The sequence below is a fragment of the Ostrea edulis genome, chromosome 6 (assembly GCF_947568905.1).
Source record: "Ostrea edulis chromosome 6, xbOstEdul1.1, whole genome shotgun sequence".
Taxonomy (NCBI): domain Eukaryota; kingdom Metazoa; phylum Mollusca; class Bivalvia; order Ostreida; family Ostreidae; genus Ostrea; species Ostrea edulis.
In genome coordinates this window covers 2461666-2484117 of record NC_079169.1, presented here as the reverse complement: position 1 = coordinate 2484117, position 22452 = coordinate 2461666, and the positions used below count along the sequence as shown (strand labels likewise).

The following is a 22452-nucleotide window of genomic DNA, read 5'->3' as shown; positions in this document are numbered from 1 at the left end:
CATGACTGGTGCGTTAATGTTAATTTATCCAAGACAAAAATAATGATTTTTAACACACCTGGAATAAAAATTGTCAGAAATATTTTCTCTTCAATGTTCAACATTACAAGTACCTTGGTGTCTACTTCTGTAATTCAGCATCTTTTGTCTTTGCTCAAAATGAATTGTATAAAAAAGGCCTTGAAGGGATGCTCAAAATTACAGAGGGAGGTTACATCCAACTGTCATAACATCAATATTAACCTTCATTTATTTGATCATACCATTGCTCCTATTCTTCTGTATGGTTGTGAGGGGAGGGGGGATTTTAACCCTTTGGCTTCCAAATTTAAAGATAAAGATGTCACTATGGACAAATTGAGATGTGAAACACCATATTTTAGATACCTCAATACCATTCTTGGTGCACAGGGAAAGTCGACTAATTTTGCAGTTTATCTGAACTTGGAAAGTTTCCATTGTATTATTAACTTATTAAAGCCATGATGAATTACTGGTTTCGACTCGGAACATTACAGAATACATCTTATATCTTATTGAAGGGAACATATTTAGTGTCAAAGAACCCATATCTTCAAAAGAAATCATCATGGTTTGCATCTACCCTAACAATGTTGAATCAGTTATCTGAACTCACGATAAATATCCCTCCCTGATCAAAGGCTGAAAGCGCCGAGCATTTTGCAGCCCTTTACCGGCATTGGTAATGTCTCCATATGAATGAAAAATTCAATTTATGATTTTATTATAATTGCTACATGTAGGCATAAAGAGTACTGAATTATGAGCCTGAAAATGAACTGTTTACGTTGTTCGATTCCCTTGAGGGGACACCATGTGAATTGCACAACGTCGTTTATTGACATCCAATGTTAGTATAAGTTAATTCGTATCGCGTTATATAGCTCTACCCGAAAACCTGAAATATTATTATATCCCTGAAGAGGATATGTTAGTCAAACTTCTAAGCAAATATACATTACAATTAGTTGATTGTTCTCCTAACTGACACAGGATCAGGTGCTTGGTTTCTCTGATGCGGGACTGTCCAGAGGAGTCCAGTGCTGTGACCCGTTTATTTTCTTTGTTTTATTTGTATGTTTTATTGTATATCAAATATATTGTATAAATATTTGGTATTCCATTCTATTGTTTTCATTAAACGTTCAGTAATAGTAGGCCCACATGTTGCGCCTGAATGGGTAGAATTCAGGACGGAACAGCACTTTTGTATTTCCGCACACGACCTTGTATCACGAACCGTCCTGATGTTACACTATAATTAACTTTCCTCGTTGAAGGTAAATGATGATTTACAAGTGTTATGAGAAAAAATATCTTTTGTAATAACGGTAAGTTCCGTGTTTCCAAAAGAAAATTCGACAATAACCGGCTGACCCTGGAAAGTTTGGACCGGAAGTTTAACTACCATACTTCCTAACAAGAAGCAACCAACGTCATCCGTATAGCGCGCATTTTGTTTTGGCGTGGAATAGATAGAAATTTCAACAAATTCTTGAAACATACTTGCTGTGTAGTATGTTTTGATTATCTTTTGGTCTAGTTTAACTTCTGTGCCTGCGGCTATGATTGGGTGAAAAACGCCTTCGCACCTGGCAACCCCGAGGATATTGATCAACTTCTTCCATGGATGAATACCAGGTATAAACCTTGGAGTGATCTGTGTTCCGTACGAGTATCGAATTATTCGGGACTTGATCACATTTGGATTGTGACCGAATATAACTGCCCCCTTTAGAACCGCTAATCCTGCCTCATCTGGGACAATGAGTTGAACATCTGGAATTGCCTGGCCCACAGCATTTTGAAATATTTTTGAGTCTGCACATCCACCCACGAGCAGGATTTTCGTGATGTCTTTCGCTTTCGGGGTTTTCATAATATCCTTTACATGTTTGACTAGTTCATTGATAGCTGGTTCGAAGAATTGTTTCATTACAGTTGCATCAATGTTTATTTTGTCTTTTTTGATGACAATGCTCTCAGAGTACCTTGAGTTTTGGAACAGATCCTCGAGTTTCTGACCATGAATTTCTTCGCATAAGGCATTGACTGTCGCATATGGAACGGTTAATCTAATCGAGCCCTCTGTATCCGGTTTTATTAACCGTTTGGCGGATTCGAATTCTCTGAAAATGTCGAGATAAGCACTAGTTTCATGCTTAGCAAGCCTTATCATGACTTCGGTGCCGATAATTTTAGTCAACATATTGCTATACTCTCTGTCTACCGCTGTTCCGCCACAGGCGCCACCTGTAGCAGCGTGAAGTTCTCGTAGTCTGCCAGAACCCAGGTTTTCATGCATGGTGATGTCAGCGGTGCCACCTACAAAAGGTTAATGTGTTCAGTCATTGTACACACAAGTAGGTATTTTCAAGAAAATAGTAATCCTAATCATATAGTTTAACAGGAATCGTTATTTGTCTTTGGGTTTTTGCATGTACTTTTAATTGTCAACCACTCAAAGTTATCAATGTACAAATCATCAATTAACGAAACAAACATGGATTCAGGCATCATCTCTTAGTTGATCTTTAAAGGTTAAAACCGTCATGAGAATTAAAGGATTTAACGGGTATTTATACTTTTGGAAATGACAACGAATACTTTCCGAACCCTGCATTTATAATGAAAATTTCACAGTGATTGTATGTTAAAAGTCAAGAATAACAATCTCAGATGTACATGTAGGACATCTACCTCCGATATCTATTATCATATATTTAGCTCCCTTCGTGGAAACATCCTGAGCGGAAGTTTCATGTGGGAGGTGCTGGCAGTATATAGAAGCCGCTTCTGGTTCCAAAGCAATGAACAACAATTCCGTCGGAATCCCAGCCTGAAATTCATCGAAACTGATTTGATAATGATTTTAGGAAATCATTTTTATTTCGTCATAACTTTTTCGTTTTTTTCAACAACGGTCAATACTGAATGAATCTAAGTTGATTTTGGTGAAAAATTATTAAGAAAATTCATTAAGATAGACGTTCATATTTTATATAACATCACTTTACGTACATTTCGTCAGAACGTTTTTCCCGACAACGACCAATATTATTTTAATACTGATTGAATCTACACATGTACAGGTAAGCTGATTTTGGCAAAATATATTACGATAGAATTCAATACTTTATATGTACGTCATTTTACTTACAAGTTCTGCGCATCTGCGCATGAATTTCTTTGCTGACTCACTCCAGATGGCAGGAACCGTTAGCACCCATCGGATTTCTCGGGTTGTGATCTTGAATCCTTGGAGAGTCAGCCGCTCCATCAAATGGTCCTTTAGAGCTTTAATGGACTGCATGAAAACGTCCTTTGCTGGCCATGGCTTTCCGGACATGTCAGGAATTGGTGTGTCTTCTTTTAGGAGCTGAAAGTAACAGAGTTATATCCATCGGTAATTTTTTTTTAGATCACCTGACTAAACTCAGGTGACCTATTGCAATTGGTCAGTGTCCGTCATCCATCAACCATTGGACATTTTTAACTTCTTGGTAACTATCATTGCAATTCTTTAAAAAATTGGTATGAAGGATTTTTGGAACAACGGGTAATGAATAATAATTTTGAGACTCTTACACTTCCAGGGCCTGTGGGGAGGGTAAAAAATTCACCAATATTCATAAAACTTCTCTAGAACTGCACATGTGTAAGAAAAACTAAATGTATAGTGATGTACAGCAAGAGGGCCTCTACCAATATTGTAAATTTCATGATCCCCGGGGTAGAGGTTTTGACTTCAGGGGGGACCAAACTTGGTATTTAGGGTTTATATGCAAAGTAAAACCTAAACGGTACCAATTCTGACACACCAGATGCGCATTTCAACAAATAATGTCTCTTCAGTGATGCTCAAGCCGAAATTTTGGAAATTCGAAAAAACAATAAACTTGTAAGAGCTAAAATGAAAACTAGAGTGCCAAAAACTGGAGCCAAATTCGTCCAAGGAAAAGATCTATGCATGAGGAAGATAATCCTTGATTTTGAAATGAATTTCTAAATTTTATCCCAACAGTTAAATATACATCCATATTTTCAGGCTAGTAACGAAGTACCTAGCTACTGGGCTGTAGAAACATTTAGATGAAAGGTGAAGATAACAAACATTGATCAATCTCATAACTCCTATATGCAATACAAAATAGAGAGTTGGACAAACACTGACCCCTGGATATACCAGAGGTGGAATCAGGTACCTAGGAGGAGTATGCACCCCCTGCCGATCGGTCACACCTGCCGTGAGCCTTCTATCTTGATCAGGTAAACGGAAGTATCTGTAGATAGCATTTTATTTAGTGCTATTGATAAAAAGTTAAATATGTGAATATTTAGAAAGAGCAAAAATTCTAAATTTGATGAACCTAGGGTTAGGAGTTTTGGTATAAGACTGGGGCAAAAATGGTCAGTGATTAAATGTGTTAACAATTCAGCATTTTTATAATTTTGATAACTTTTATTCCAATTGTTTTCAAGTTTAGTGTAAAGAATCTTTGGGACATGGGTGACAAATTGCAAATTTGAGGACTCTTGCTCCTTCGGGGCCTTGGGTGGGGCACACAGTGCCAAAAATTGATTAAGTTTCAAAAATCATATCTACAACCACACATCTAGGCACCTGATCCCACCTCTGGTGTGTCCAGGGGTCCGTGTTTGCCCAACTATCTATTTTGCATTGTTTATAGGAGTTATGAGATTGATCCTGTTCGTTATCTTCGCCTTTCATCTGCAAAGTAAAACCAAACGCTGGAAAGTCTTTACTAAAATTGTAATTGTTCTCAGGGCACAAATTAGCATAAAGAGTTTATAGTTAAAATATTTAAAAGCATCTTCTTTAATGCTGTTGATACTAAATTGAAATAAATTGGATATTTCGAATGAGGCAGTAGACTATTACCAAATGTGTAAATTTGATGATCCCAGGGGTATGGTTTTTAATATCAGGGTTGAGATAAATTGGTTAGTGATTAAATTGTGTTAACAATTGAACATTTTTAACTTCTTGATAACTTCCATTGATCACTGTTCGTTATCTTCACCTTGCATTTTAATGTTTTCAAATTTGGTATGAAGCATCTTTGGGACAACGGTAACGTTAATGGCAAGGTTCAAAATTTCTGCACCCACTATTCGTTCATCTTCGCATTTCATACTGTCTGACGTGTTTCATACCAATTGTTAGGTCGTTCTTGGTGCACTGATTTTCACTACGGATTACTCCGTTTACCTGATCAAGATAAGGGGCTTACGGCGGGTGTTATCGGTCGACAGGGGATGCTTACTCCTACTAGGCACTTGATCCCACCTCTGGTGTGTACAATGGTCCGTGTTTGCCCAACTCTTAATTTTGTATTTCTTATAGGAGTTATGCAATTGATCACTGTTCGTTATCTTCACATTTTCATAGTAAAAAGTAAACAATAATTATGATAAGGTGTCACTTACATCTCGACGGTGTAGTTTCATTTTGAATCTTGAGAAGAACAAGTAGCGCGAGCTGTCTCCATCCAGTGCCAGACTGCCATATTTGTTTTCTGCTTCATAACCAAATGAGACAAATTCACCCTCAGAGTCCAAAAGAAGGGATGTCGGAGTCTTAAGAGAGAACAACGAACTTCCGCCAGCATTCCAGGCTTGGTTGGCATGTATCTTTAGTGGGTTATTCTGATAGTCAGATCGCGAGCTGAATGCGTAACCCGAGTATGTCGTCCCAAAATCCAAAGCGGCCACAAACAGATAGTTATCAGATTTTATGCTGCTTTCTTCATCACCAGTAGAGTAATGCGTAGCCATTTTTCTAATCTATTAAAGAGAATAAGAAAAAATGATTAATTGGAAATGGGAATTTGAAGAATTCTGAAAGATGAAAGTATGCAGTCAAATAAAGATCTTCATTCACATATTTGCTTTACTGTTTTCTGGTTTTCATGTACTGAGCAACTACAAGTTCTCCACACGAATATATAGTGACGTTTGTTTATGAAGCTATTTTTCAAGATTCAATATACCGGTAATTAGTTCGAAAGGAAATGTAGACTGGACAAGTATTACTCTAATAAATACTTTAACTTGACAATCGGGTTTGTATCTTAGCTGAATATGAAGCATATGCCTTCCACAAAACATTTCAATGATGGAGTGTAATCAAATATGGTCATAGGGATCGTATGAGAATGAAAGTCTTTTAGATATATCGACGACGTTTTATCTATTAACAATAATCATTTTTATTCATATGTCAATTCGAAATATCCCCGTGAACTCGAAATATATGACAACACAGAGTCCTCCACATCTGCTTCGTACTTGGATATTTTATTGAAACAGCAAACTAACAACTCAACTTTATGACAAACGGGATGATTCAGCTTCTCCATCGTCAACTTCCCACATTTATGTAGCAATATTCCATTATCACCTACATATGGTGTTTATATCTCTCAGTTGATTCCATACACAAGAGTTTTTCTGCGTATTGTCAGTTTTTAAATCAAGGTAGGGTACTGAGAAACAAGTTGATGTTACAGGGATTTCAACAGCTTCGTTGAAAGATAGCATTTTGCAAATTCTATGGTCATTATAATGATCTAGTTTGCTAATACAACCTATCATTGGGTCAAATGCTGTCTGACGTGTTTCATACCGATTGTTGGCACACTGATTTTGACTCCGGATTACTCCGTTTACCTGATCAATATATAGAGCCCACGGCAGGGGATACGTACTCCTCCTAGGTACCTGATCCCACCTCTGGTATATCCAGCGGTGCATGTGTACCCACTCTCTATTGTGTATTGCTTATAGGAGATATGAGATTGATCAATTTTCGTTATGTTTTTGAAGGGAACGGAGAATACCGGGGCAGACAAAGACGTCACACGTAAATAGACACTGTTTGATTTGTCGTCATACAAAACCATCAGATAAATACAGCTTTGCTACACCTCATTTAAAATGGTGTGAAATTAAATGTTGCAGTCACTACAAATCAGACTGTCGCAGCATTTCTTAAAAATAACACATCTTTTTATAGATGATTGTGAACCTGTGGAGTTCAGTGATGAACCGACATTAGTAAAGATGTGTATGGTAACTTTAAGAGGTCATATACAGAGGAACAATCGCATTGTTCAATGTTGAACTTGACATTTTTGCAAAAGAAATAAATGGTTTGTCTACATGTAATTGAAATTTCAAAATTCAATTTTCCATAGGATTTGTAAGAAAGAATTTAAAGTATAACTGAAATGTGTGTATGTAATTCATACATTAAATGTGCTCAATTTCACATTCTTACAGAAATTTGCCTGAATAATGAATATTTAATAATCAATTTAAGGTATGATTTTCTGTGGTATTGGAGATAATGTGCATTGTAAATGATATACATGTACACATGTACTAGCTACCTTACATACATGTGTATATATCCTACTGCTGCAGCCTGTTTTGACCCTGAGTTTGCAACAGAATGCGTCAAAAGAACACATGGATTTTATTTCTGCTCTGTTTATATCAAATAAATTATTTACTATACTCTGCACTGAAATTCTTTGAAAGATATATTCTTTTATTAGCATTTTCATGCGTTTTCTTTTTTGTATCAATTCTCACTTGCCTGAGAAAGAAAGTATAGCCTTTGAATGAAAAATAAAATCCTTAGTATTGTTTGAGTCTTGATATTTTAAGAAAGATAACTCTTCCAATCTGAAGTTCTAAGCCAACGTTTGTACATGTATGTATATATATGGCTGAATAGAAAACTTTTTTTGAGCTTAATTGTCTTTTGTATATGATAAATATTCAGCTATAAACCCCCATTTAGAAATAATCTAAGAAGATATGGTTACTGAAACTATTGTTTTGTTGTATTTTAATTCAGACACAATAAACAGGAATACGTGAAAAGACACAATGAATTCAAGAGTTTATGAAATTCAATTTTCTTTATTAGATAGATTAAAAAAATTCTGACAAATGCATGATTGATTGATGTTTTCCGCTACACTCAACAATTTTTCAGTTGTGTGGTGGCGCCCAGTTTTTATTGGTGGAAGAGAGAACCCAGATACAATGTACCTGGGAAGAGACCACCGACCTTCCGAAAGTAAACTGGGAAACTTTCTCACTTACCGGCGCGAGCGGGATTCCAACCCGCGCCGACAGAGGTGAGAGGCCGTGTGATTTTGAGCGCGATGCTCTAACCACTCGGCCACGGAGGCCCCTGACAAATGAAATATAATGGATTGTGAAATGGTGTCATTACAGATGTTTCTATCAATCTATGAGTAATAATAGGAAACAGAAAAAACCCAGGTATGTCATTCCACCTTTAATGGTCGGTAAGATGAGCACAGTAATGGCGGTCCTTCGTGTCGCTGACTACCTCATGGGAAATCCTGTCCATTATAGTTCACATTAATAACGAAGTCAAGGTGGTGATTAAAGTAGCCTCTTGTTCCATTGTACAAGACAGACTACATTCCACGCCTAATAATTAATATAGCTTTAGAATAACTTATTTTCGTGAATCAATATTCGTTGTCTGTAAAAAAAAAAACCGCTCCTTGGTTCATACTATTCGATAACTTGTATCTATATTTTTTACTCTCATTCTCTTTGCCGGTCGTGGGCAGTTTAGATTCACGGATATAGTCATACTGAGATAGTACGAGATGTAGAGTTTTAAGGACATTAGTTATTTTATGGCAGCCAGCATAAATTGTGTTTTACTAAGTGAGACTTATTTACATACATATGTAATATCACATTTAAATATTCAATATGAATATGAATAACCCATGTCACCTACCTTAATATCTTTGTTGTTCTACGTGACAGACACTTGCCTTTTAAATAGTATTGAACAACTGTCAGATTGTAGAGAAGTTCTTGGAATATAAACAAAAAATAGCTAGGTGTGTACATCTGCTCTCCATGTTTGTGTAATTTGTTTGCTCATACGATGAATATGAAAGGTGGCGATAACGAACAGGAAGTTCGCTGAATATGATAAACTTTTTCGAAAATAGGAAGCCATTTGTTGAAAATTGAAAATCAACATTATTGACCCTTAACTTTATCGCATGTAAACAATGCATTATAAATTGTTATAACACACACACAGGTGTTTCAAAAGGTAACTCATATGTAAATAACACTCGATTATTTGTACCCATCTTCCTATGTTTGATTTTATGCAGTTTACAGAGATGTGTGTAGAGGTAATATGATTGTCTTCAAACTTAGACACACACTATCAGGGCTAGATAGTACAGTTCAAATTGCATTTACAGAGTGGTGTTATTACCAACTTTGAGTTTAGTTTTACTGTTCTGCAAAGGATGTACAAATATTGACACAGGAATCTGAAACAAGCCAGGACCCAGAAGGATATATACCACCATTTTCTCTTCCCAAGATCCATCAGAGATTGGAACAGGCTCCCAGAAGAGGTGAAAACAGCCACATCCCTGGAAGGCTTCAAGGCAAATTGAAAGATCATCCCTTGTTTCTGTCCAGCCTAGCAGACTGTAAATAGGTTATACTTTTTAACTAACACTCCACGAGGAAAAAAAGATGCAAATCAAATGAGATAGATCACCGTTCGTTAACTTAACCTTTCATGAAAATCTACTGGTTTGGAGTAAGTCTAATTTATTTCTGCAATGATAATTGATTTGAAAATGGAATAAATCATTTGTTTTGTTTGTCGGTTGTTTTATCTCCAATTTGAGGATATTTCACTCCGCTAAAGACGTCATGCACCAGGTGTAGTTGAGGTACCACCACCGATTTTGACCAATGCATTACGCTAAAGGCGGTAGCAATGAGTTTCTTTTAATTGTAAGGTCATATCCAAAAGATATGTAAGATTGTCAGCTATTCATTACTTTACGCTTTCTTATTTCTAGCTTAAATGTTTTAATTACATTAGTTTCCACGGAATGATGACCAAAGATATGAGAGATTTGTGAGCTACTGTCCTCCTCTCCATTCCATATTTTTATTGTAACGATATTCCAAGGTTTATAGAAATATCAAATTACCTTCTTCGTTAAAACAAATTGCAAAAAAATGAAACATTTTAGATATAAATGACACATCAACAAACCTGCTCCATTGCTAGATCGGTCTCGTTGGCTCCGTTCGCTACATAACCGGGAGGTTGTGAGTTCGAGCCCCGCTAGTACAATGGCCGCCTCAAACCTAAGACGTAAACAAACATTGGTAGTGATCGCTCCTTCGCCAAACGCTCAGTATTTAGAAGTGAGACTAACGGGTCTTTCTGATATCTTAAAAACGGAGCTCCCGTGTCGCGGCACGCGTTAGCACATCAAAGAACCCTCAGTGCCATGGCCCTGAGTGCTAAGCATAGGTTTAAATTTGTGGTACTTCACCTACAGGTGGTGACGTCTCAATATGAAGGAAAACTCCTCGACGGGTCGAACAACAAACAATCGTTGCTACATGTTGTAAATGAAAACTTTTCCAAGACCTTGACTGTATTATGAAATGTATTGAATTTTGTATTATTTATAGGACTTATGAGATTGATCGCTGTTCGTTATCCTCACCTTTTCATCTACTTGTACCGCCTAGTTCATCCTTTGTATGAAAGGCGAAGATAACGAACAGTGATTAATCTCATAACTCCTATAAGCAATACAAAATAGATAGTTTGGCAAACACGGACCCCTGGACACACCAGAGGTGGGACCATATGTCTAGGAGGAGTAAGCATCCCCTGTCGACAGGTCACACCCGCCGTGAACCCTATATCCTGATCAGGTAAACGGACTTATCCGTAGTCAAAATAAGTGTACCAAGAATGGCCTAACAATCGGTATGAAACACGTCAGACAGCATTTGACCCAATGAGAGGTTGTATTGACGAACTAGATCGTTATAACGACCATAGAATTTGCGAAATGCTGACATCAATGGAGATTGTTACGTATGAACATTTTTGTGCCTTCGATGTTTGATATAACATGCAGATTTTGTGGTGTACCATTGTTACAGTAACAGCGTGCCGCTTCGTTTGATCGCGCATTCGAATTTCACTCACTGATTGGCCTTATGGTGAATTTGGATTACCACGCTGTCATTTCTTCATAATGTGATTGGTCACATAACACAACATTAAACCTGTTTCATTGAACTCTTATCAGAAAACTCGCTCAAAGAAACTCCAATGTTACATGTATATACCAGTTCTGTTCGCAGGTGAAATGCACGTAACACTCTCGGTGACCTTATTTCCGTCAGTATGATGAATCATTCGAGATTACTTATGGACCCTGGAACTATGAGATGAACACCTTGCAATACTTTTAATCTCCCTTTCAAAGAGAGTTCGGGTACATTGTTGTTACTCTGGTCCGTCCATATGTCACTTTCTTCTTCCTCAAACTCCTCTTTTATTTTAAGCAGTAGCTAATTAATCTTTTGGAATATGATAGGTGGTGTCCTGTAGATGTGCAATAAGGTTTTGAAACTTTCAATTGTACCCTGGGGACAATTTAGTGGTCAAAAAGAGGTTTCTCTGCAAACCTTTCATTTTACGCGGTACCCAAAATATCTTTTGGAATATGATTGGTGATGTCCTGGCCATATGCAATGTTTCGAAATATCATTTTCACCTTGGGGGCTAAATGGAGGTTGAAAACGACATTTTCTATTGAAAAACCTGTATCCAAGAACTCCAAGAATTTTATGCACTATCCAAATCATCGTTTTGGAGACGATTGTGTCGTTCTTTAAATGCGCAACAATTTTTTTTAATGTTTTCACCTTGATTGGCATATGGGGTGGAAAACTAAGAACGAAAAACGTGGTGTTCAGTGCATTGTGTCTTGTAAAACAAGAATATATTTGATTTTAAAGATATTGAACAATAAGATAGTGTGGGGGTTGTGATGACCCCAACACATTTTCCAATCAGAATACTCTGTGCAGTAGGTTTAGGGGTATACCTATATTGAGCATTTTTGACAACTTGATAACTTCCATTTCAATAGTTTTCAAATGTGGTATGAAGCATCTTTTGGACAATGGTGGCTTAAATTATACAATTCAGGACCCCTGCTTCCCGTGGCCTTAGGGCCGGGGCAAAATCTACCAAAAATGGACAATTTTCAAAAATATTCTCCACAACTGCACATCTGTAAGAAAAATTAAATGCAGAGTGATGAAAAGCAGGAAGGCCGCTACTAAAATTGAAAATTTCATGATCTCCTAGGTATCAAAGAAAATGTAATATTTATAGTTCTGATATTGGTGATGAAATGCAGTATATTCTTATGTGTCCTGCTTTAAATGAGCTCGAAATAAAGGACACCACAGAATCGTCCACTTCTGCTTCATACTTAGATATTTTATTGAAAGTAGACATTAACGGCAAACTGACAACTCAACTGTATGACAAACTGGATGATTTCAGCTTCTCCATCGTCAACTTCCCATATTTGTGTAGCAATATTCCATTATCACCTACATATGGTGTTTATATATCTCAACTGATTCGATATGCAAGAGTATTGTCAGTTTTTAAATCGAGGTAAGCTACTGACAAGCAAGTTGATGGTACAGGGATTTCAACAGTCTCGATGGAAGTCAGCATTTCGCAAATTCTATGGTCGTTATAACGATCTAGTTCGTCAATACAACCTCGCATTGGGTCAAATGCTGTCTGATGTGTTTCATACCGATTGTTAAGCCGTTCTTGGCACACTGATTTTGACTGCGGATATCTCCGTTTACCTGATCAGGATATAGGGCTCACGGCAGGTGTGACCGGTCAACAGGGGATGCTTACTCCTCCTAGGCACCTGATCCCATCTCTGAGTCCGTGTTTGCTCAACTATCTATTTTGTATTGCTTGTAGGAGTTATGAGATTGATCACTGTTCGTTATCTTCACCTTGCATTAGGCGTTATTATATACCAAAAATATTTCATACTAGACCTAATGTTATAAAATTTCATAATCGATTTGCAACCAAAAATGAAAAATTACTTATAAAAATTGTGTAAATACATACAATTAATTACCGAGAGAGTAAACCCTCCGGGTTGAATGTATATATCGTCTATTATTGTATTTATTCCAGGCCGGGGGGGGGGGGACTTGGATGTGTAAAACCGTTCAAAAGAACTTCTTTAATGTTATTGATACTAAATCGAAGCTAAATAGATATTTAGAAAGAGTGTGTAGTATTTTATCAGAATAATAGATTTCATGATCCTAGGGAATACGGGTTTGGTTCCAGGGTGGAGTCAAATTTATTATAGTGATTATTGTCGCGGTACGTCTTTATCATTTAAAAGCCTGCTTGAAGTTTGCTGATAGCCTGATACAGTACAGAAACTATATGCATATTAAGGAAAAGCAGGAAAGAACACTGAATTTTGCTACTCCAAAACTTTGGCTATAGGACGGGTCCAAATTAGTCATATCGTGTTAATGTTATATGTATTATTTAAAACCTTTCATCAGTATACCAACAGGCACCTTCGGGGCCATTTGAATTTTAAGATAACAACTTTTATTATACTCTTGCTGAATATTGTAATTAAGCTTAGATATATGAAGAACATGGATTTTATTCTAGTTTATAGCCCTTGGGGCTAGTGATTTTTTCAAGTTTTAGTCAGATGACCGAGAAGGCCTATGGACCTCTTGTTGTATATGCATTCAACCAGTAAATTAAACAAATTACTATATGACACATTGATCAGTAGCAAAAATAGGCTGTGACTGTCCGTATGGAATTGTGAATGTGAAAGAAAGAGAAAAACAAACCCCCATTTGTGCTTATTGTACATTGCTGGGGAACAGTCGGTAAGACACTGCGTGACGTCACTGACGTCATCTGGTAGAGTGGATGTTTTCAAGTATGCATTTGCAATTTACGCATTTCAATGAATGAATTAAATATGTAATTATGATTTAATGAATTTGTTCCCGTAGGGTTTGCATGTCTAAAATAAAGTACAAAATTATTAGAACAAATACAACAATAATTTCTATTTTCACCTCCTTATTATGTTTTTTATTTGCATCTAATACGATATGATTTTTGACAATTCACAATTAAATTTTATTGGAATTTACACACACATACACACACAATTACATTGCCAAATTCTTGGGATGACCTGTCTCTTCCTCAGGAGAAACGGAAAGGTTTACCATACTATGACTAAAGATACACAACGCTAACATTAAAACTACAATAAATCTACAAATGTATAAACACTGAAAATTTCACGTTTGTTGTTTTCGGCTTGCTAATCAATGTTTTCTAGGGAGTTTTCTAGGGAGTGAATTAGGACACGACCTATTCGTCCAATTGACTGACCCACAATACTCCAAGTTAGTGTAGTTTTAGTGCTAGCTGGGTTTTTTTTGGGGTATATCTTTAACCATCTTATGTGATTTTTTCGTACATCCTCACGACGAAAATTTGACAATTGTAATTGTCGTTAGTTATTTACTCATTACCTGCAATTTGTTTTGCTTATCATGAAGTCACATATCCTCGTTTAATTCAAAAGTGCTTTTGCATGGTCTCTTTGTAAACATATCTTTTGCTGTAACAGCAAGTTCGGTATCTCCAAAACAAAATTCCGCGAAAATTGGTTGTTGCTCCATTGTGATAACTGGAAGCTCGATTTCCATTTTACCCAAAAGAAAACAAGAATCGTCATCAGTGTATTGGACGGTTTCTTTCGGTGAACAATAGACAGAGAGATCAACTAGAAATTGAAAGGAAGTGGCAGTTACAAACATTTGAGAGATCTTTTGACCTAGATCTACCTCGGTACCAGCAGACATTATTGTGTTAAATACACCATCACATCTATCAATTCCAGCTATTTTTATTAATTTGGACCTCGGGTGAACACCACGTACAAATTCAGGGACTACCGCTGTACCATAAGTATACCGAAGAATTCTAGATTTGATCACTTTTGGATTATGACCAAATATTACAGCTCCTTTTAGGACGGCCAGTTCTGCTTCTTCTGGGACAATCACGTGAACGCCGGGGATTGCCTGAGAGACAGCATTCTGGAAAATCTTTGACTCTGCACATCCTCCTACCAGCAGCACTTTTGTGACATCTTTAGCTTTCGGGCTTCGAATGATTTCCTTGATATGGACAACTAGCTCTTCGGTGGCCGGTTCGAAGAATTTTTTCAAAATGCTTGCATCAATGTTTATTTTGTCTTTTTTTATGATCACGTTTTCAGCATAACTTGACTTCTGGAACAGGTCCTCCATCTTCTGACCACGAATTTCTTCGCATAAGGCATTGACTGTTGCATATGGAACGGTTAATCTAATCGAGCCCTCTGTATCCGGTTTTCTTAACCGTTTGGCGGATTCGAATTCTCTGAAAATATCGAGGTAAGCATTAATTTCATGCTTGGCAAGTCTTTTCATGACTTTGTTTCCAAGAATTTCAGTCCACATGTTGTTGTACTCTCTATCTACCGCTGTTCCGCCACAGGCGCCACCTGTAGCAGCGTGAAGCTCTCGTAGTCTGCCAGAACCCAGGTTTTCATGGACCGTGATGTCTGCAGTTCCGCCTATAAAAGGAGAATTCAATGTGCTCGTCATGATCACTTCCAACCATTTATACATGTTATGATCTTAAAAGTGTTCTTACAAATATGTAACAGGAAATATCTGGCAAACACTTCGCCGCCGACGTGCTCAAGTCCAGTTGACGTACATTTGGCCTGGAGGTATGCATTTGACTTTAACATGTAAACGGGTGTCGACTTTCTAGGTCACCTAAGTGAACTCAGGTGACGTGTTGCAATAGGTCAGCGTCCGTCGCCATCTGTTACCAATTAAAAAGTTTTAACATCTTGATGACTGTCATTCCAATTCTTTTCAGATTTAGTATGAATCATCTTTGGGACAATGGATACATGAATTGTAAATTTCAGGACTCTTGCTCCCCCGATGCCTTAGGGGTAGGGCCAAAACTGTCAAACATTGATTAATATTCAAAATTGTCTACAACCGCATTTATGTACGAAAAGGTAAATGCACAGTGATGTAGGGCAGGAAGGCTTCTACCAAAATTGTATATGTAATGATCTTTGAGGAAGATGTTCCGACTCCAGGGTGGGGCCAAACTTGGTGTATGGTGTTTGTGTGTAAAACATTTAAAAAGACATCATCATGAATGCTATTAGTACTAAGTTGAATCTAAATAGAAATTTAGCAGGAGTAGAAAAACTGGGCATTTCACAACCCAAGGTACATGTATTATGTAAACTGTTTCATCGGTATGGGCATTTTCAGGGCATTTAAGTTTTAAGAACATGTCTTGTTTCATACCCTGAATATTAGAATTCGAATTAGATATACTGAAGAGGAGTTTTTCTCTAGATTTCAGTCCTTCGGCCTAGTGATCCATACCTTTGAATAATACTCAGGTGAACGATAAGGCCTATGGGCCTCTTGTTGATATACCAAATATAGTATGCTACGGGGGCTTCAATAGTATCGTTTTAAGTCAGTATTTCGCTTATGCTATGGTCGTTATAATAATCTTATTTGGAAATAAAGTTTTACAGCTTGCACAAACAGGTTTTATTTAATCACTCTTAAAGAGGTTCGTATAGAGTAATGTCAATTTTTTGGGGGAAGTGTATTTTTAGTTCTACATTGAATGAGAATTAGGAATAAAAAAGAAAAACTGGGATCGCAATGCTTGTTATTGAGCTAAAGTGTTCTAATCGTGACCTTTTCACACTCTAGTTTTAATTGTTTAAACATGATTTGTTTGTTGCTGACAACACAACATATGCACCACAAATAAATCATTACATAAATAGAAACACAATCATGTCTTCTAACAATACAGATAAGCGAGAGGCCCACGGGCCTTATCGGTCACCTGAATACTAGTGAAAAGTATCCCTACTCCCAAGGTCTATGAAATGTAGAAACAAATTCCTGTTCTGAATATCTAAGCTAAATTCTAATGTTCAGCAACAGTATAAAACACGATGTGTTCTTAAAACGTCAGTGCCCTCAAAAGTGCATACACTGATGAAAAGCTTTACATAATGTAATATGTGCATTAACATTAAAAGATATGACTAATTTTGACCTATCCTAGAATCAAAACCCTGGGTTGTGAAATTACCATTTTGATTTCATACAGTATCAGTAAACTTAAGTATGTCAATCAAATCAATATAATTTTGACACCATCCTAAAATCAAACCATTACCCCTAGGATAATGGAATTTATAATTTTGGTAAAGGACTACCTCCTCTTTCTAAATATCCATTAAGTATCAATTTAGTATCAACAACACTAAAGAAGTTGTTATTTAAATGTTTTACATATAAACATTATATACCAAGTTTGGCCCCACCCTGGGGCCAGAATCCCTACACTGGACACTATGCAATTTACAATTTTGGTAGAAGCCTTCCTGTTCTACATCACAATGCATTTAGTCTATCTTACATTTGTGCGGTTCTAGAGAAGATTGTTTAAAATTGGTCAATTTTTGGCAGTTTTTGCCATGCCCCTAAAGCCCATGGATACAGGAGTCCTGAAATTTACAATCTATGTCCCACTTGTTCCAAAGATGATTCATAACGAATTGGAAAAGAAGTCGAATAGTAGTTATCAAGTAGAAATTAAAAAATTCTATTGTTCTCACATTTAATAACTGACCATTTTTGCCCTGATACAAAAAACCCTACCCCTGAATTTACAATTTTGGTAAAGGACTACCTATTTCTAAATATCCATTTAGTTTCAATCTAGTATCAAAGCATTAAAGAAGATGTTATTTAAATGTTTTACACATGAACACTATATAATAATCTTGGCCCCATCCTAGTGTCAGAACCCCTACCCCGGGGAACATGAAATTTACAATTTTGGCAGAGGCCTTCCTGCTCTACATAGCTATGTATTTAGTTTTTCTTACATATGTGCGGTTGTAGAGAAGAAGATGTTTTAAACTTAGTGAATTTCAGGCAGTTTTGTCTCACACCTAGGGTACAAGGGGTGCAGGATTCCTGAAATTTACAATCTATGTCCCCCTTGTTCCAAAGAAGATTCGTACCGAATTTGAAAAGAATTCAACTGGTAGTAATCAATACGAAGTTAAAAATTTCTATTGTTCTTACAATTAATAGCTGACCATTTTAGACCCATCCTGATACCAAAACCCTTACCCCTGAGATCACCAAATTTACACTTCTGGTAAAGGACTACCTGCTCTTTCTAAGTATTCATTTAGTTTCAATTTAGTATCAATAGCACTAAAGAATATGTTATTTAAGTGTTTTACACATAAACATTACATACTAAGTTTGGCCCCACCCTGGTGTCAGAACCCCAACCCCGGGGATCATGAAATTTACGATGTTGGTAGAAGCCTTCCTCCTCTACATCACAAAGCATTCAGTTTTTTGTTTACGCAAGTGCAGTTCTATTGAAGAAGATTTTAAAAATTGGCCAATCTTGGGCAGTTTTTGCCCCCCGGCAGTAGGGCCCTGAGATGTAGGAGTCCTGAAATTTACAATCTATGTCTCGCTTGTCCCAAAGATTCTTCATACCAAATTTAGAAAGAGATGTAATGGTAGTTATCAAGAAGAAGTTTAAAATGTTCAAATGTTGACACACGACAGACAACCTTTTTGGAGTTGATTTATGAAAAAATTCATGATATCAAATTTGAAAGTTTAAAAGAACATATAATATATTAGGAACATGCATGCTTTTAAACTATATGAAATTTTATAAGTAATATCAACTTATAAAATTTCATATAATTTTCAAGGTCTACTCTTAAAATTTAAAAGGAAACTTAAAAAGAAGTGGGATTAGAGATAAAAAATTTAAATTATTGGCGAAAATTCTTAATTTGTATACAAAATTACGAGTAAATTGATTTAAACCTTTTCAAGAATCGGTATTCTGATAGGAAAACTATATCAACGAAATTAATAAATTACAACATTTGAACTAGTTCCAGATTGCAACTACTTGTATCATAAATCATAAAACAGAAATATACGTATAAAAATATAAAAATAGAAGATATATTGGATGAAACAGAAATTGTAAAAGCATGCAGATTTAGAACTTTTTGATTAATCAATCCATCCACTACAAAATATAGTCCCTGACAAACCCTTTCAAAATTTGAATTGACTCAATTTTCTTCCCAACTGGATAGGTCAGTAATAGATGTGTAATATGCTTGCACCAATGCGATCAGTATTGAACCAGTAAATACTTAGTTATAGCATCCTGGGCAGTTGTGATCAAAAGCTCAGGAGCTAACTTCCTTAAAACATTGATATCTTATAATCATATTTTGAGGTCGAATGTTGTCTGACGTATGTCATGCCAATTATTAAGCCATTTTTATATACTGATTTTGAATACGTGTTATTATGTTTTCCTGATCAAGATATGTCTTACAGCGGGTGTGACCGACCAATACGGGATGTTTACTCCTCCTGGGTAACTGGTCCTACTTATGGTGTGTCCTGGGGTCAGTGTTTGCCCTATTCTTTATTTTATATCCTTTATGGGATTGCTGAATTTGATCACTGTTCCTTATATTCACTTTTCATTATACTTTTCTTTTTCTTTGTATATATAGTACATTTTTATATCACTCTTAAAACATTGTTATAATTTCGTATTTTGTTTTATCTATTCCTTGATTCATTCTTATGTTACATATTTCATCGAATGTTTAACCACGTAAGAACCCTAGAGTCATATAGAGTTTTAGAAATGTCCAATAAAATAGTATATGCAATACACAGTTTGTATATAACAAAGATATAAATAAACTTAAAGTTGCAGACAGACTGGTCATAAACAATATATTCCAATATATGATATTGTGGGGGGAGGGGGGCAATATAAATAATTCACCAAAATAATTTAGACATAACGGTAGGATAATTCAAAAATATGCAGAATCTCATCGTACTACAATTATGTATTTTTCATTTTCAAAACGATTAAAGCAATAATCACCACTAAACAGTAAAGCTAAAACATAAATGTTGGAGTATTTCGTTTGATGAAATAAGATGAGAAAAATATGAAAGTTAACAAGCATACCCCCAACGTCTATAATCATGTATTTGGTTCCTTTTTTGGAAAGATCTCGATTCGAAGTTTGATTTGGTAGGTGCTGGCAGTATACAGAAGCAGCTTCAGGTTCCAAAGCGATAGACAATAATTCGTGGGGAATTCCCGCCTGAAACATTCCACAAAAGGTATTCAAATCATTTCGCATATTACCTTGATACCACCCACTTTAATTAGTATAGATCAATTTTCACACCAAAGGATTATTGATTTCCGCATTTTTTTCGGGAAGAAAACATTTATATGAAAGATGAATGTAACGAACAGTGACCAATCTCATAACTCCTATAAGTAATACAAAATAGATAGTTCGGCAAGCACGGACCCCTGGATATACCAGAGGCGGGATCAGATCCTCAGGAGGAGTAAGCATCCCCTGACGACCGGTCGCACTTGCCGTGAGCCCTATATCTTGATCAGGTATATATATGACACTTTCTTTACTGAATCTCCTAAATTCCAAGTAGCAAATTCAACCCGAACTTTCCTTTAGTTATCAAGAAAATAAGGCATACCATCCAAAACACCATCATTGTGACGTTTACTTGAAAGGCGAAACATGATAAAATTATTCTTAAAAAGAAAATCAATTTTCTAAGCGAAATTGTAGCATGCAATTCAGTAGATTTATCTGAGAACATGTTACATACAAGTTCTGCGCATCTGCGCATGAATTTCTTCGCCGAGTCACTCCAGATGGCAGGGACCGTTAGCACCCATCGGATTTCTCGGGTTGTGATATTGAATCCTTGGAGAGTCAGCCGCTCCATTAAATGATCCTTTAGAGCTTTAATGGACTGCATGAAAACGTCCTTTGCTGGCCATGGCTTTCCGGAAATGTCAGGGATGGGTGTGTCTTCTTTTAGGAGCTGTAGGTAAGAAATATACGTCCTTGTGGATTTCTACTTAAATATCCATTGGTGATTTTTCTATGTTTGAGAAATATATTATTGTGGTTTTAATGATATTCGTGAGCTACAATTTTCGTTGATTGAGTAAAATCCACTGTTTCGAGGAGTCTTAAATTCGTGAGTAGGGATCAACTCCAAAACTAATCTACCACGTTCTACAATCAGATTATCCTCATGTCTTTACAAATACGTAAAATAAAGTAAATGACAGAGATTTACAAATACGTATATACACCGAGCCCGATCGTAAATAAAACTATTCAAATAGAATTTATCAAAATTATTTATTCAAAGTTCGAATCACTTTAACTTGTTAATAAGAAAAAAATAGAAAAATACCCAAGCTACTACAACCATTGAACGAAAACATAATCATCCCTTATTTGTGTAGGCATGTTGAACAGGTAAATTTCAACCCATATGATTGCATTTGAATTGGGGTAGTGTTTATCAGTGCATAATCTACGGACAGTCGCAACTAGTTTCGGCTATATTTTCTAAAATCATATTGAATTATTCACAGGATTATTTTATTAAATAAAGTATAAATACGAAATGCTCAATGCTCATCATGAAAGGTGAAGATAAGGAACAGTAATCAATCTCATAACTCCTATAAACAATACAAAATAGAGAGTTTCGGAAAACACGGACCAATGGACACACCAGAGGTGGAATCAGGTGCCTATTAGGAGTAAGTATCCCCTGTCGACCGGTCACACTCACCGCGAACTCTATATCTTGATCAGGTAAACGAGTTTTCCGTAATCTAAATGGGGACAATTTAACCATTTTATGGGCAATGTTTGCACTTAATTATTAAACCACAGTACTTTGATTCAGCAGTTGTGTATATACATCCAGCTATAGTGTTGTAAAAACAAAGATAGAGGCGGCTTGTGATTTTCGTCTGGATGAAGCAGTACAACAGCCATTAGACAATCAAATTTTCATATTGAAAGGGAAGTAATAGAAATTGATTGAGTTTCATCCCCTTGAGAATCTTGCACTTATAGTTGGACGTTATCAGCTATAAGTACTATAATGTAGACCTACACTATAAGCAACAAGAAATAATGAACATTCTTTATCACTCCATCACATCCGTGACACAAAACTTTATATTTAAACGCCTCTCACTCTAAAAATTAAATTTGTTAACGATCCATTCTGTCATGGCCGTGACTCTTAACTCATATGCACGGTTCGATCACTCTACCGTTGGGATACTTTGACGCTTAATCATAAATGATTAAGTTTATCACTTACATCCCGATTGTGAAGTTTCATTTTGAATCTGGAGAAGAACAAGTAGCGCGAGCTGTCTCCATCCAGTACCAGGCT

General features: G+C 36.3%; 2 protein-coding genes across 4 annotated transcripts in view; both read right to left on the bottom strand.

Moving 5' to 3' along the window:
* Window positions 1–728: 728 nt before the first annotated feature.
* Window positions 729–10314, bottom strand: LOC125648064 (heat shock 70 kDa protein 12A-like). Of its 3 annotated transcripts, none has more exons than XM_048874978.2 (5): window positions 10142–10314; window positions 5473–5824; window positions 3182–3400; window positions 2722–2860; window positions 729–2346 (listed from the first exon to the last, which is right to left on the bottom strand). In XM_048874978.2, the coding sequence occupies exons 2-5, from the start codon at window positions 5818–5820 to the stop codon at window positions 1283–1285; spliced, it is 1770 nt and encodes a 589-aa protein (XP_048730935.2). In that variant the 5' UTR covers window positions 5821–5824; window positions 10142–10314; the 3' UTR covers window positions 729–1282. The 3 variants fall into 3 exon arrangements, with proteins under 3 accessions (XP_048730935.2, XP_055997211.1, XP_048730934.2); XM_056141236.1 differs by lacking the exon at window positions 10142–10314 and adding an exon at window positions 8840–8989 and having other exon boundaries at window positions 5473–5829; XM_048874977.2 differs by lacking the exon at window positions 10142–10314 and adding an exon at window positions 8840–8988.
* Window positions 10315–14054: 3740 nt separating this feature from the next.
* LOC125648063 (heat shock 70 kDa protein 12A-like) overlaps window positions 14055–22452 on the bottom strand; it is a 21038-nt gene continuing 12640 nt past the window's right edge. The window contains exons 2-5 of the mRNA XM_048874970.2: window positions 22378–22452; window positions 20848–21066; window positions 20168–20306; window positions 14055–15626 (exon numbers count right to left, since the gene is read on the bottom strand). The exon at window positions 22378–22452 is cut by the window's right edge and continues 270 nt beyond it. Of these exons, the coding sequence (XP_048730927.2) occupies window positions 14563–15626; window positions 20168–20306; window positions 20848–21066; window positions 22378–22452 (1497 nt within the window). The 3' untranslated portion in view covers window positions 14055–14562. The remainder of the gene's footprint in view (window positions 15627–20167; window positions 20307–20847; window positions 21067–22377) is intronic.